The sequence below is a fragment of the Monodon monoceros genome, unplaced genomic scaffold (assembly GCF_005190385.1).
Source record: "Monodon monoceros isolate NGI ecotype Baffin Bay Population unplaced genomic scaffold, NGI_Narwhal_1 Super_Scaffold_12, whole genome shotgun sequence".
NCBI lineage: Eukaryota > Metazoa > Chordata > Mammalia > Artiodactyla > Monodontidae > Monodon > Monodon monoceros.
Genome location: NW_021703768.1, coordinates 28,633,064 through 28,649,090, shown reverse-complemented (window position 1 = coordinate 28,649,090; position 16,027 = coordinate 28,633,064). Strand labels below are relative to the sequence as shown.

At 41.7% G+C, this 16,027-nt stretch overlaps 1 protein-coding gene across 1 annotated transcript; it reads left to right on the top strand.

Annotated features, from left to right (window-relative positions):
* Positions 1–199: 199 nt before the first annotated feature.
* Positions 200–14,407, top strand: AMACR (alpha-methylacyl-CoA racemase). The gene is made up of 5 exons (XM_029216899.1): positions 200–915; positions 3,096–3,239; positions 4,786–4,946; positions 7,671–7,857; positions 13,654–14,407. The coding sequence occupies exons 1-5, from the start codon at positions 657–659 to the stop codon at positions 14,061–14,063; spliced, it is 1,161 nt and encodes a 386-aa protein (XP_029072732.1). The 5' UTR covers positions 200–656; the 3' UTR covers positions 14,064–14,407.
* Positions 14,408–16,027: the final 1,620 nt, after the last annotated feature.

Genomic DNA, 16,027 nt, shown 5'->3' with positions numbered 1-16,027 from the left:
TTATTTTATTGTACTTTTTAAAAATGTGCATTAAAATCTAAAACTCCAAGCCGTAATTGTCTGTAGAAATGGCAGGTTGACAAACTAAATATTTTTAAACCTCTCTGATTTGCCTCTGATGAGCACCGCCCTCTCAGATGTTCTTTTGATATTCCACTATACGCAAGCCATCTGTGGGTGAATCATCGGGTGGCTAAGAAAGAAGTAAGAAGACAGTCTGCAGCCCACCGAAAAAAATACTTTAGCATTGTTCTTAAATATTTATGTACTTTTAATTTCTCCAGGGCCGGAGAGGTTTACGAACCCAAAGTGCACAACAGCTGGGATCGCAACATCGAGAGTAAAAGCGTCCTGAGAAGTCGGTGACCAGCCACGGGGTTCCCAGGTCAAGCCCGGTCACGATTTAGGATTCCGCAGTTACAAAAAGTGAACTCTCCGCCGGCCCACTAGCGGCCCCGGACCGGGGAGGCGGGGCCAGGAAACGCACCAATGCGCAGACTCCGCGGCCGCACGCAGGCGCACAAGGGAGAGGCCACGAGGGCGGGGCCGCGAGGGACGGAGGGAGAGTGGGACGGAGGGAGAGTGTGACAGAGGGGGGCCCCAGGCCCCAGTGGCCGACGTTGGGGCCGTTCCGTTTCTTACGCCTTCGGAAGGATATGCGGGTGCCCATGGCTTTGCAGGGCGTCTCCGTAGTGGAACTGGCCGGCCTGGCCCCGGGCCCGTTCTGCGGTATGGTCCTGGCGGACTTCGGGGCGCAGGTGGTGCGTGTGGACCGGCCGGGCACCCACGGCGACCTGAGCCGGATGGCCAGGGGCAAGCGCTCGCTGGCCGTGGATCTGAAGCAGCCGCGGGGAGCGGCGGTGTTGCGGTCGCTGTGCGCCCGGGCGGATGTGGTGCTGGAGTCCTTCCGCCCTGGTGAGCCCCAGATCCCGACGCTACGCGAGACCGGACGAGGGACGCTCCCCGAAGAAGGGAGGCCGCCGGGCATTTGGGGTGGGCCCGGCCCACCTTTTCCCTGTTGCCACCCGAACCCTTTCCGTCCCTGTCTGTCTAGACCTTTCTGTTGCATTTGATATTGTTGCTGATCGTTCGCCCACTGAGACGGTCTTCCATACTTGGATTCCGAGATACTGTTGTTGCCTTTGTTCTTCTCATACCTCTCTCTGACTCCTTCCCAGTTTCTCTTTTTTTGAGTCACCCTATTATAGTTGCCATTCTTAATTACTTGAGGATCGTGAACCCTATGAGAAACGATCGAAAGCCATAGATTCTCTCCCCGGAAAGCTGCATATAGGTACATAGTCATTTTGTTACCGTTTGGAGCTTGGTGTACCTCATAAAGCGATCCCTGGACCCAGGACAACTCCCTGCCTTAAATGCTGGTGTTCCCAAGTTCCAGCTTCTGCTCAATTTCCTTTACACTCTGCTTCTTGGAGCCACCTTATCTATTCCTATTATTTTTACTTTTTACAGGCAGCTGTTGGCCAAATCTATAACTGTACCCCCTTTTAGAGCCACAGACTTCCGGAATACCCAGCTCCTGTCCATTTCTACTAGGCCTTCCCCCGGGCACTGCAGCTTCCACGTATTCCAAACTGAGCTCATCATCTTCCCTACCAAAACGACATCTCCTCTTTGTGTTTTATTTCAGTGAATGGAACCAATGTCCACCCAGTTGCCTGAATCAGAAACTTGTACCTCAACCAAGACTCCAAATCTCCCTTTCCCCCTGCCAGCTTTCAGTTATCACCAATCCCATCATTCTTCCTCCTTCCTATGACTCAGGATTCTTTCTCTTCATACCTGCTGCAGCTTCCTTGGCAGCGTTTTTTAAAGCTGATGTTTGGGTGTAGCACCACTCCGATCTATTCTTAGACAACTGCCACCGTCATCTTGCTCAAGTACAAATACAGAGCTTTGCCTGGTATATAGCAGGAAGGCAGTAAATGTTTGGTGAATGAATTGAATGTCTGTGGGCACCAGGCATATTTAAATGTGTCAGTTCATTTACCCTCAGATTTGAGGATTATAACAATAATAATTGAGTAATTAGGATTATGTCATAATTTAATAATACCGTATTTGAAGTTGAAGGAGGTTCAGCATGGTTAAATAACTTGTCCACAATCTTGGAATTAGGAGGAGGGTAGAGCTGTGAATACAGACATAGCTGCCAGGGGAGGGGATTGTGGCTGATGTTTATCTAGGTAGAGGAATAAAGTTCTTTTTATTTTATTTTATTTTTTATTGAAGTATACTTGATCTACAATGTGTTAATTGCTGCTGTACAGCAAAGTGAATCAGTTATACATATTTATACATTCTTTTTCATATTCTTTTCCATTAAGGTTTATCACAGGATATTGAATATAGTTACCTGTGCTATACGTAGGACCTTGTTGTTTATCCATTCTGTATATACCAGTTTTCATCTGCTAATCCGAAACTCCCAATCCATCCCTCTCCCAACCCCCTACCCCTTGGCAACCACCACTCTAGGAATAGAGTTCTTTTGTAACTTATCATAGCTTTATGGAGGCAGAGGCACGTTATAAGCCTGTGGAAAGAGATGAGGCATGGATCCTGCCAGAGGAGCTTCTGAGCTGATAGGGAAGATGGAATATATACATACATAAATAAGTATAGCAGGCACTGATGCGGATATAGACATAGAAAAGGTCCTGAAAGGAATAGCAGCTTCCAAAAGTGAATTTTTGGTCAAAGACCCAGAGTAACTTCCAAAAGAACAGACCATTTCTAATAAATTACTAAGGAGAGAATTTGGGGAACTATAAAGGGCCTGAATAAAGGGATGAAATGTCCACTCTGAGGACTGAAGATGCTTGGGTATGCCTGAAGGGATGCAGGGCAGTGCTGGAGGGAAATAGCTTTCTGGGCGTCGGGGGGAAGCCACACATTCCAGAAATGGGGGCTTCACTCTCTGGGTCCTTAATTACTGGCAATACCTTATAAACCTGCAACAAATGTTACTAGTTTTCCTTGCAAGAGTGCTGTTTTATGTTTGCCACAAAGAAGGGATTATACCCATCCTCAATTCATGCTCTCTTAAAAAAAAAATTGTAACTTTTCTCAAGGTGTGATGGAAAAACTCCAGCTCAGCCCAGAGATTCTGCAGAGGGAGAATCCAAAGCTTATCTACGCCAGGTTGAGTGGATTTGGCCAATCAGGAAGATTCTCTAGGGTAGCAGGACATGACATCAACTACTTGGCTTTGTCAGGTATGTTGAAAACAATAATTTCTCTACACTTTTTATTTTGTTCCCAGTCAAGATCTACAGTTACACTTATTAAAAAGAATTTTTTTAAAGTGAAGATTTAAATATTTGCTGGAATCAATAAAGAGCATGTGGTTGTTTAAAAAGGGTTGGTTTGTCTTGGAACAGTCATTCTCATCCTCCCCCTGCCTTAACACATTGAAGGGGTAATGTGTTCACTAATAACATTTACTGACTACATTTGTGAAGTTAATTCTCCAGCAAGCCCCTGCTAGGAATTAAGAGACTTGTTGGTAGTAGAAATGGTTGCTCTATATTTTGCAAAGATATAGTTTGATTTTGATACCCCTCCTCCCTCACTTTACTGAGAATCATTGACTGAGTCATGATTTTAGAAATTCTATGAATACTAGAAAAAGCCCATGGTTTTCAGGTCATAATATCACCTTACTAGAGTTTTTGCCTCTAAGAACATATCTTAGGGCTTCCCTGGTGGCTCCGTGGTTAAGAATCTGCCTGCCAATGTAGGGGACACGGGTTTGATCTCTGGTCTGGGAAGATCCCACATGCTGCAGAGCAACTAAGCCTGTGTACCACAGCTACTGAGCCTGCGCTCTAGAGCCCACGAGCCACAACTACTGAGCCCACGCACCACAACTACTGAAGCCCGCATGCCAAGAGCCCATGCACCACAATGAAGAGTAGCCCCTGCTCACTGCAACTAGAGAAAGCCCACATGCAGCAACGAAGATCCAACTCAGCCAAAAATAAATTAAAAGAAAAAAAAAAGAACATATCATAGAATGGCCTAATTCTAGATTTCTAAGAACTGTATTGCTGAGTCAAGGAAGTCTCAAATTTTCTGTGTGTACACATTTAAAGGTTGAGGAAAAAAGTGAGTGTAGAGTTGGCTTTTCTCATCTACTTAAAAATTTAATTTCTTTTCTTTTTCTTGTGTTTATTTTCTTGCATCTCTTTCTAATAAGAATGGAAGTGCATTATACTGTTGTTAAGCCATACAGTGCTAAGTGGATAGCAACCATTTCCCCCCCAAAACCCAGTGAATAAAAACTTAGCAACAGAATTCTGAAAATGTTAGTTGGAATAAAGTTTTAGAGAAAACAAAAAAATCAAACAAGGAACCTTGTTAGAGGGAAAGCCGCCTTTTTTTTTTTTTTTTCCGGTGCGTGGGCCTCTCACTGTTGTGGCCTCTCCTGTTGCGGAGCACAGGCTCCGGACGCGCAGGCTCAGCGGCCATGGCTCACGGGCCCAGCCACTCCACGGCATGAGGGATCTTCCTGGACCGGGGCACGAACCCGTGTCCCCTGCATCGGCAGGCAGACTCTCAACCACCGCGCCACCAGGGAAGCCCGGAAAGCCTTCTTATAAATATGCTGAGCAGGTTTAGGTTTAGAAAAGCATTAGGTATTAGTTTTCACTTACAACAGTAACTAGAGAGATTGGTTTTCCCCCTGAGATGTTCATGTATTTATTTAAAAGAGGCATTAAATTTACAGTTAGTGTTCCCCAATTTTTTTTAATGGTATAGGTGTTTTATCAAGAATTGGCAGAAGTGGTGAGGCTCCATATGCCCCGCTGAATCTCCTGGCTGATTTTGGTGGTGGTGGCCTCATGTGCGCACTGGGCATCCTGATGGCGCTATTTGAACGCACACGCTCTGGCAAAGGTCAGGTCGTTGATGCAAACATGGTAAGTGTTGATTGGGGGAAATGATAAGCCTACTAGTTGTTCCTGAGGTCGATATATGGCTGCCTCAAATCCTCTTCTGAACAAGATGAGATAAATGAGATTTGAAATTTGAATACAAGTTACCAAGGATGGCCTTTTCTTTAAAATAGCTCCATATCTTGAACATGTGTCAGAATGTCATATTTTGATCATCTGTTTGTGGAGTCAGTCTTCTAAACGTTTCATGACTCACCTGATTTCTATGTTGTGTTTCAACAATTTTCCCCGTGCTGTCTCTTGTGCTTAGGATATGGTTTTCAAGAAATCTTCATTCAAAACTGGGCTCAGGAAGTCTCCCTTAGCAGGTAGAGAAGATTCTTAATGATGCTCAAGTAAAATGGACCAGTTTAGACCTTCCTGCTGCATTGTGTAGGGGAGACTCAAGTGTCATGATGCTTCGGTGTTTTTACCCTCATACACGTGCCTCATGTTATCCTAGGCACTTTTCCTGTGTGATTTCTCCTGATCCCCCAAACAGCAATTTCACTTGGAATACATTGTTATTTTAATGAAGAGGAAACTAAAGCACAGAAATTTGCCCGAGTTCTCACAGCTAGTTGATGAGAGCCCAGTCCAGTGTCACTATACCTTTGCGTTTGGACAGATCTTTGGCAGTAGGGTGGAGAATGGATTGGATGGAGAGAGAAAAGGTGAGAACTAAAATGGTTAATGGTAGAATGGGTCTGGATTTAAGGATTTACATTTGAGATGTAAAATTGCTGGGATTTGATGAGATATTGGCAATGAAGGGAGAGGGAGGAATCAAGAATGGCTCCCCCATCTCTCGCTTGGAAGACCTGGTGGATCGTGGCCCTGGCACCCTGGGGAGGATTGCTGAAGGAAGAGGCTGATTGGGGGAAATAGATACCTTATTCTTTAAATTTTTTTTTTTTTTTAAATTTTCTTGGCTGTGCCACACAGCATGTGGGATATTAGTTCTCCGATCAGGGATCGAACCCTTGCCCCTTGCGTTGGAAGCATGGAGTCTTAACCACTGGGCCACCAGGGAAGTCCCCAGATACCTTATTCTTTTGGGCCAGTAGTTTCCAAATGACTTTAGCAGCAGAATCCTTGATCCAGGCCTGCCTGTGATGACCTGGAGTTGTCTCTTCATCAGACTGTTGCCTTAGAAACTAGAGTTAAGGTAACTGTGGAATGTGCAGTCCATTTTACTGTGTTTACTCCTGATCTGGGAGTGCTCATCTGACCTGGGGGGCTGTGTGTTGGCATGCAGGCCATTGGCCTACGTGATGAGAACAATATAAAAGGTTGGGAAATTGAGGCTGCAGTTTCCCTGTGTCAAAGGCTCTGGTCTGTGTCAGCACACGCTACATGTGCGTGAGGGGAGAAGAGAAGTATGTGCTGGGCAGCCTCATGATGAGATGAGGATTATAACTGCTGTGTCTCTTGTCCTCTATCCTCCTATGACACCAAGTAAAGGTGGAATTAAATTAGAGCCTGTTTGTATCCTGAGTGAGCCAGACCAGCCCCGTAACACTGTTAGGACATCTTTTTTCAATAGAGTCATCAGTACATCCAGTGTGTAAAAGAGATTATATATGTATATGTATATATGTGTGTGTCTATATGTGTGTGTGTGTGTCTAAATGTGGGGACACTCTAAGATCTCTGTAACCCCATTTCAAAAAAAAGCACCACCACAGGCCACTTATACAAACTCCACTACTTGGTGACAACAAATGTCAGATCCATGAATTGAAGTGTGCATGAGCTTCCTCAAGTTAAACGGGAAAACTAGGATGTATCTAAAGATATATTTTGTGTTTGTTCTATTACAGCCAGAATCTGTGAGAAGTCCCATGCTCACAGTTGGAATGGGGCCCCTCCGTTGGTAACCTCAGAGACAAGGATGCTTTGATGGCCTTCTCCCTGTGGTGCCAGAATCATTAGGATCAGAAAGCCATAAGGATAGGGAAGTAGTCTTCTTTAGATAGCCCAGTGCATCCAGCCTTGTGATAATCATACCTGAGTTTGTGAATCCATTCCCGTTACTTTAGGACTAGTGGGAAGTTGGCATTCCCAAACTAGTTTGTCTGTACTCTGAAAACCCATATACCGGCCACCCATACTGTTATGTTTATTTTGTAACTTTCTAGTGATTATTAAAGTTAAGATATATTAAATACTCAAATTTGTTTTCTTGGGCTTGGAGTCAAACTAGAACAAACTAAATTTAACTGTCATGTGATTTACCTTTAAAATGTGATATGCTTCATATATCTGTGTGTATGTGTTTGTAGGTATTGAGATCACATGATAGATTTTTTAAAGAAACCTTTTTGCTTTGTTTTCAACTTTTTTATCCTGACAGTTGTTAACATATATAAAAGTAAAGAGAATGTATAATGAACTTCCATGTACCCTCACTTAGCTTCAAAAATTATCAACATTCTGCCAATCTTATTTGAAAGGAAGAACAAAAGTAGTTCCTTTAAGTCTTTTCTGAACAGCATTCCCTGATCTGAATAGTGCAGAAACTCACTCTATCATAAGCCTGCTCGAACTCACTTTCTTGAAATATCAAAGAAGTTGTATAATTAGATATAATCTTCCTATATTCTAAGATAAACATTTTCATACAAATATTTTTTAAAAACTCAAGTAGAAATCGTGCTTTTTATAGTTGAACTGTCTGGATTCATACTGTATTCTGTTTCTTCAAAGGTGGAAGGAACAGCATATCTCGGTTCTTTTCTGTGGAAAACCCAACAAACAGGACTGTGGGGACAGCCTCGTGGACAGAACATGTTAGATGGTGGAGCGCCTTTCTATGCAACCTACAGGACGGCGGACGGTGGGTTCATGGCTGTTGGAGCATTGGAGCCCCAGTTCTATGAGCTGCTGCTCAGGGGTGAGCACCTCTTTTCTGTGGATGTTTTTTGGACTATTTTGGAGTCTTTTGAAGTTCATGATGTCTTTTATTATATATCCACTTTATAATTTACCTAATTATAGCCATCATTATATTGTGGGGCACTTCCCCCATCTTTTAAATTGACAAGTAAATTTACAAGTCTGTAAAATAGCTCAGATTAAAAAAATAATAATCCTTTTTGTGGTAGTTCAGTGTTTTTATCACATTTCATACTACGTAGTATTGGATATTTATCTTGCCCATGTGTGCCCACATCCTTTTCTTCCCTAGAAATGATCTACTGGTTCTACCAGTTTTTGTTCCCTGATAGATGTCCCTCATGGTACTTCAGTGACGGGGTCACCAGAGCACAGAGAGACTTTGGTGAATGAGAGTTTGTTGCAATATGTTACCATCACTTGATGCTTCTGTAGTTTACCTTTCTTGCAGATTCTTGTCTTATTGACATGTTGCCACAAGTTGGCAGGAAAATTTGGGATCCCCTCTTCCCTAATTGATAATTGGACTGAAGTTACTTTGTTCCTGTGAAATGTGAATTTAAAGTTTACAGATAATTTAGTATCTAAGAAGTTTCAGAATGTATTCTGAAGCAGTGTGACAGGCTGGTTGCAGCACATTTATCTTTCAGCTTTAAGTTTGGAGTTTTATCGCCGTGTTTGGTAGCTTTTCAGATGCGCAGTGTTACTCAGAGTTATTTGTGTATCGCTGACATGACTGTTTTTGCTAGCCTCAGAAAGCATTCTCTGATCAACTATATTAACTTCACCAACTTAACTATAAGTTAGAGAAACCATAGAACAAAATGGTTTATCTAGATCATAGAGGATGCCTTTCCGTCCAGAAATTAAGACTAAGACTAGAGGTCAATTCAAAATTCTGGACAGCACAATGCTATACGAGGGGCTGAGTGGTGGGAACAACACTCCCACCCTGGGGTGCAGGGCCCTAGGAAGCAGCAGGTACATAACACAGTGGAGTCTGTGCCTTACAAAAACCTTGCGTTTTTGTCTATAGGGAATTTAAATATAATAATAAAATTAACTAATCTTCAGTGAAATTTTATTATCACCATGCACAGGCAATTCTAAATGACAGTTGCAACTGACTTTTTTTTTTTTTTTTTTTTTGACAAATGTCTCATGAATAGGGCAGTGTAAGCTCTGAGTCAGATCAACTAAAGACAAGCCCTGAGGGTGGGGATTTTCAGGGAGCTGTCAGACAGGCCAAACATTGGCGCTTCTCTGGGGATAGGATTTTGTGGGAGCTTCAAACTCATTTTGCCTCCTCTTCCTTGGCTGTTAACCTACTGGTTTTCACGACTACCATTGTTGAGAGCCTGTTGGTTTTCAAGGCCATCACAGAGCTGGGGAGAGAGGGATGAAATTAGCCTAAGTTATAACACCACAAAGCTCACTGGTCTTACTGAGTTCAGTCATTTTTTTTCTTAAATATGCTCCTTAGATTGTTGCAAGCTTTTAGTTAATGTCTAGAGTAACGGAAATGTTGATTCTGACAGTTTGTGCTAGTGTTCTTGTCGCTTTCATGCAGGAGGCAAGTTTTGAAGGTCCTTGCTCTGTCATTTCAGAATTTAACTCCTCTCTGTGGTGTATTTTGTTGTTTTCTTAAAAACATACATGTTTAGAATGATCATGTCTAACATCCACACTCCACCTCATTTTATAGCAGGCAGACTGCTCCAGCCCTTGACTTGTGATAATCTTCTCCCGGGTTTCCTCTTTCTGAGTCTAAACTCTGTAACCCCTCCAGTTGTTTTGCAGTCGCGGCCTTTTGTGGTGTCTTTCATGTCCTCTCTCCCTTTAAAGTTCACTAAGGATCCTTAGCTGGCAGGTGGCTTGTGCTTTCGGCGGACTTAGCAAGTTCGTTCAGCTTTTGTTTAATCTACATAGTCCATGCCGAAATGCCTCAGCATCTTCTTTCTTCTACAGTATTGATTTGCAAAAATAGTACTTTTACTTGTCCCATACACATTACTTCTCTCTCAGGCCTAACTGGACAAACCCCCATATCTGTAATGATTTTTTGAGGTAGTATTAATTTATTTATTTCACCTTATATACTGAGATCTTTGAGAACATACCTTCATTTAGCTCTCAGTATCTGAACATAAATACACAAGGTTTTTGTAAGGCTCCGACTCCTCTGTGCTGTGCCCCTGCTGCTTTCCAGGGCAAAGAAATCTGAAAGTACTGAGAATTTCATGACCTCTTGAGACTCTTGTAGTAAATCAGATAAGCAATAGAGAATTTTTTTTTTTGGTACGCGGGCCTCTCACTCTTGTGGCCTCTCCCGTTGTGGAGCACAGGCTCACGGGCCCAGCCGCTCCACGTCATGTGGGATCTTCCCAGACCGGGGCACGAACCCGTGTCCCCTGCATCGGCAGGCGGACCCTCAACCACTGCGCCGCCAGGGAAGCCCCTGTATTCTTAATAGTGACTAAAATGGTAAATTTTATATTTTGTGTATTTTACCACAATTTAAAAAAAAATGAAAAAAATTCAAAATAATGTATTTTTTTAACGAAAAAAATGTAAACAATACAGAATTTGTAAAGTAAGAGGTAAAAATTCTCCCTTGTCCTTCTGCTTTGGGAAAGTTTGGGATGTGGCCTTGAAGAACTTTCCCTGTGCACATACAAACACAATTAAAATTCTTTTACAATTTATATATGATATATTTAATTATATAAATTTATAATTAATAGCTATTTTTATTCAGAAATATAGCAAAGACATCTTTTTTGTCAGTACCAAAGATCTTCAGCCTCACCCTCTTTATACAGCAGCCATATCATATTCCGTGGTATACCTGTACTAAAATTTATTTAACCACTTCCTTTCAAGTTAATTTTCGTTTTTTCCAGGTTTACATTATAACACATAATGTTTATTGTTTATTAATAAGCATTAATCTTTGTACATATGTCACTGCATACTTGCAGCATACAGCTTTGACTGCTTCATATGTGCCTAATATTGTGTTACAGAGCAGAAAGTTTATGACGTGTACTTAAAACAATAAATATTTTGTATAATTGTGTGTGTGTGTGTGTGTGTATACATGTACGTATAAGGTAGTTTTTTGGAAATCAAAACATATTTTCTCAAGTTTTAAATGGTGTCTGAATCCCCAGGTCAGTCTCTGAACGTCTGTTTGACTTATAATAGCAGAAATTGAATATTGATTGTACTATAAAAACTAGCCACAATCGATAATTGTGCTCTATGGGGAAATGGACTCAGCGTTACGCATAGGCTGTCAGCAGCACAGGAAGCAGCCCACTCTAAAGCACTGGTAGTTCGTCCTGGGGCCTTGATGAGGAGTCCTGAGCTGGCTGGGAAATTGTGGGCTGAGAAAGGGTGACAGGAAGATGGAAGAGCTGGCGTGTCAGAGTTAGGGGTAGAGCCTGGGGTCTTTTGATTTCTAGTATTTTCCAGTATACAAAGTATGATCTGTGTAATCTCAAGTATAGTGTTTGTTGGAGACCTATTGACTCCAATTTTACTTAGTTTATGGTTCTGATCACATTCTGATGTTTTGTTTTTAAAAAACTGTTTAAAAAAGCATGCAAATATGTTTCCAGCAGTAGCTGTGGTCTACTTAAATGCTTTTGGCCAACTGCTCGTTTTATGTGTTTTTTAATCCCAGAGTTAGGGGCTATCAGGAAAGAGAAAGCAAAGTGAAAGACACCCTTAGAAACATTTCCTTATAGGTTTTAGTGATAAACCTGAAACTATGGCTCCATATCTTTCCTGGTTTTGAATGGGACATGTGGCTACAGAGAAAAATGTACTTGTATATCCCACAGGTGTTTTTTTCACAGCTGTTCAGAACTATGTGAATTCTCCTCATATCCCTCAAAACACTAAGAAGAGTCTGCAGAATTCATGTCTTCTTACCTCCATAGGCACTTTTGCATCTTCAGAGCAGCTTACAATTGGTCATTGTTTTTCAACATGGTAGATGAGGAAAGGATGATAAAAGTGAGAATTACTTGATTAACTTGGCCAAACTTATGCAAAATATTATGTGTAATTTAAATTTAGAAACCCTCTTCTACAAGAGGGAATAAAAATGACAGTTACACCGAACCCCAACAAAGTGTCCCCTTGGGTATAATTTAATCAGCACGGGAGTTTGGTTGTATCTACAGGGGTAGGTGCTTGTAGTCAATAAAGGAAGCACAGGTCAGGTCATGGGGCAGAGAAGCCATCCTTCCTGTGATATCCCCTGGCGGATGCTTTCATCCTCTCTGTCCCTTGTGTTGATGGGCCCTTCAAGGTTCTTCATACTTGAGAGAGCAAAAAAGTCTCTGTGCCCGCTGTTGATTGGCTGGCTGAAAATTTTCTGTCCTGTTTGCTATGGGAACAATTTGCACGTGTCTTTGGTTACTTTACAAGTCCTTTGTTCCTAGGTCACAGCAGGGCTGTAAGAGAGTAATGAGTCAAATATCACTGCCCTCCTAGAGCTCTTTTATTTGACGAAAATAAAGAGAAATGAACATTATTTATAAAATTGCAATCTTGAATTTAATCATTTATCTTTATACTTCTTCCTTGAAAACAGAGGTACAGGCATACCTCACAGACTTTGTGGGTTGGGTTCCAGACCACTGCAATAAAGGGACTATCTGAATAAAGCAAATCACATGAATGTTTTGGTTTCCCAGTACACATAAAAGCTATGTTTACATGATACTGTAGTCTATTAAGTATGCAGTAGCATTGTCTAAAGAAACAACCTACATACCTTAATTAAAAAATACTTTACTGCCAAAAAATGCTAACCATCATCTGAGCTTTGCATGAGTTGTAATCTTTTTGCTGGCGGAGGATTTGAAATATTGCAAGAATTACCAAAATGTGACACAGAGACACGAAGTGAGCAAATGCTGTCGGGAAAAATGGCACCCATAGACTTGCTCCACCCAGGGTTGGCACAAACCTTCCATTTGTAAAAATGCAGTGTCTGTGAAGTGCAATGAAGTGAAGGACGATAAAACGAGGTCTGCCTGTAGTCTTGTATAAAGTGTTTAGATTTTAGCTTTAGGGTTTGGGAGCACTATATGAAATACGGGTTTTTTTTTTTATATAAACTTACTTATTTTATTTATTTATTTATGTCTGCGTTGAGTCTTTGTTGCTGCGCGTTGGGCCTTTGTTGCTGCGGGTGGGCTTTTCTCTAGTTGCAGCGAGCAGGGGCTACTCTTTGTTGCCGTGTGCGGGCTTCTCATTGCGGTGGCTTCTCTTGTTGCGGAGCACGGGCTCTAGGTGCGCGGGCTTCAGTAATTGCGGCATGCAGGATCTTCCTGGACCAGGGATTGAACCTGTGTCCTCTGCATTGGCAGGCGAATTCTTAACCACTGCACCACCAGGGAAGCACATGGAGTTATTTTAATTCAATATGACAGATAGTAGCATCATGAGGAAATTTCTTTTTAAAAACCTACTCAGAAGGAAGAAGTCAGTTTCTGGAAACTAGACTATTAAAAATAGACTATTTTGGCTGAAATGTAAATAATAAAATCTTGGCAAAGACTTGGAAAGTCTGTTTTGAATCCTGTTACCCCTATTACCTTCTCCAGCCTTTGGCTCCAACTTCAAGTTGAGTTTGAATTTCTTCTTTTGACTCATTTGAGAAACCCTATAGAACATCCTATTTTGGGTGACTATAGTGAGTTCAAAACTCATTTTCACTGATTATATTTACTCTACCCAAAGCATACTAATTTAAGAAATTGTGTTTTTCTCTCAGGACTTGGGCTAAAGTCTGATGAACTTCCCAGTCAGATGAGCATAACTGATTGGCCAGAAATGAAGAAGAAATTTGCAGATATATTTGCAAAGAAGACAAAGGCAGAGTGGTGTCAGATCTTTGACGGCACAGATGCCTGCGTGACTCCTGTTCTGACTTTTGAAGAGGTTACCCACTGTGGTCACCACAAAGATCGGGGCTCATTTATTATTGATAGTGAGCAGGGTGTGAGTCCCCGCCCTGCACCCCAGCTGTCCAACACCCCAGCTGTCCCTTCGTCCAAAAGGGATCCTTTTGTAGGAGAACACACTGAAGAGATACTCAAAGAGTTTGGCTTCAGCCAGGAAGAGATCAGTCAGCTTAAGTCAGATAAAATTATTGAAAGTAATAAACCAAGAGCTAATCTCTAACTTCTAAGCCCCACAACTCAAATAAATTTGAATATTGCATTTACAGTATAGAATAATGCAAAAAATTGTATGCATGGAAACATGAAAAAACAATATCACAGTGGTCCAGCTATTCTGATCAGGAAACAAGGCTGATTATAAAGTGATGATTGAATTCTGAAAACGGTTAACATCATGGCTTTTGATTTAGGAATATTTTTAGTTTGCCTATACTAAATTGTGGCAGTTTTTCTGCCTTCCAATTTACTTGATTGGTTATATTTGTTGACTTAAAATATTCATATATTTATAATATACTTTAAGTGAATTAATATAATGCTTTTTATTAAATAAAGCTTTTTCCCCCCAAAGTTTACTCATGCTTTTAAGTTTGTGAAAAACTTTCAAGAAAGTTCTTTAAATAGCACTAAAATCGCCTTTTGTTACTCCTTGAAATATTTTAGTCTCTACTGTTAACCAGAATGAATGTCCTTAGATAGAAAAGTCTGATCCTTTTAATTTGGTAAGGAAATCATTCAGCCAGTGTCTTGGAACTGGAATTTTAGAAAATGTCCTGAGGTTTCCTTCAGATAGTTGCCAACTCTCCATCGAGACCCACTCCTGTGTGTAGCTGCCTGTTGGTATCATCCAAATGTGTCTCTTGATCAGTAAACTCCACCATCATGCATTTGAAAGTGTTAACTAGACTTTTCCTCCTCTTACCAGCCTCCAGCTTCCACTCCTGTGCTGTCTCCCTCTGCCCCCAGTAGGCCCCCACGGCTTACGCCTCACCTCATTTGGCCACTGTTCACATGTCCCTTACGGAGAGTCCTTTCCTGACCCCTGTCCAGGATGGCAGCTGCCTTGTCACTCGCTCTCCCCTCACCCTATTTCATTTTCCTTCACACTGTGTATCACTGCTGACATGCTGATTGACCCCAGCCCTCATTCCTTAACCAATGCAGGCTAGAGCGGAAGCTTTATGAAGGACTTTGTAGGTTTCATTCCTAGGTTTCATTGCTAAGTCCCCAGTTCCTAGAGTAGTGCCTGGCCCATGACTGGAAATTTTGTGAATATTTATTAAAGGAATGAAACTCAACAGTGAAGTGCTGTCAGTTCCACCTTCAGAGCTCCCATATCCGTCCTTCTGCCCATCTCCCATTGCTGCTTTCATCCAGACCCCTGTTACCTCTTCCCTGGACTACTGTTCAACTTCCCTACCCAGCTTTTCACCTTTATTTTTTCCCCCATCATGTAGCAAGTTCTGGATCTCACTTCCACACACAGCAACATCCAGAAGAAGAGAGCGTCTCAGGAGCCCTCAGCAAACCTTGTCTTGTATCTCCTTGAATCTAGATAAGTCACAAGCCAGTCCTGCACCAGTCTTTGGCAGAGAGGATAGGCTTGTCCTTAGATGAAGCCAACCTGCTCCTGGAGCTCCCCTGGACTCAACTTCCTGGAAGCACGTGGGTATTTGAGGGAGGGGTGGATTCCTGAAGCTAGTCCAGGTTCCATCAGGATGGAGGAGTGGAGAACAGATGTTACATCTGTGACATACAGTATCTCAGTTGCTCTTCAGTGATCACAAGGGGAAGGTAGGGCAGGTTTCTCCATTTTATAGATGTGGACACAAGCCTCAGATGGTCCTAAACCATCTTAGTTCACATCTCCCTTAGTGTCTTAGTAATTTTTCCATGGTGCCCCTAGGTCAGAAGAAATACCTAACTATTCCACTTATAAATAATCAGGTCCCAACAACTGAAGTATTTATGTCCTGACAACTTATCAGCTGTTTGAAAAATATAATACATGTACATTGAAGATATTTCTTATTTCATTCTTTTTTAAAATTGAAGTATAGTTGATTTACAATATTGTGTTTAGTATACAGCAAAGTGATTCAGTTATGTATATATACTTTTCAGACTATTTTCCATTATAGGTTATTACAAGGTATTGAATATAGTTCCCTGTGCTGTGCAGTA

Excerpts from the sequence above, each read along its gene's own strand:
- AMACR (XM_029216899.1), top strand. The coding sequence starts at position 657 with ATGCGGGTGCCCATGGCTTTGCAGGGCGTCTCCGTAGTGGAACTGGCC. Across the intron at positions 916-3,095 it reads GCTGGAGTCCTTCCGCCCTG|GTGTGATGGAAAAACTCCAG; the intron begins GTGAGCCCCAGA and ends ACTTTTCTCAAG. Across the intron at positions 7,858-13,653 it reads CTATGAGCTGCTGCTCAGGG|GACTTGGGCTAAAGTCTGAT; the intron begins GTGAGCACCTCT and ends TTTTTCTCTCAG.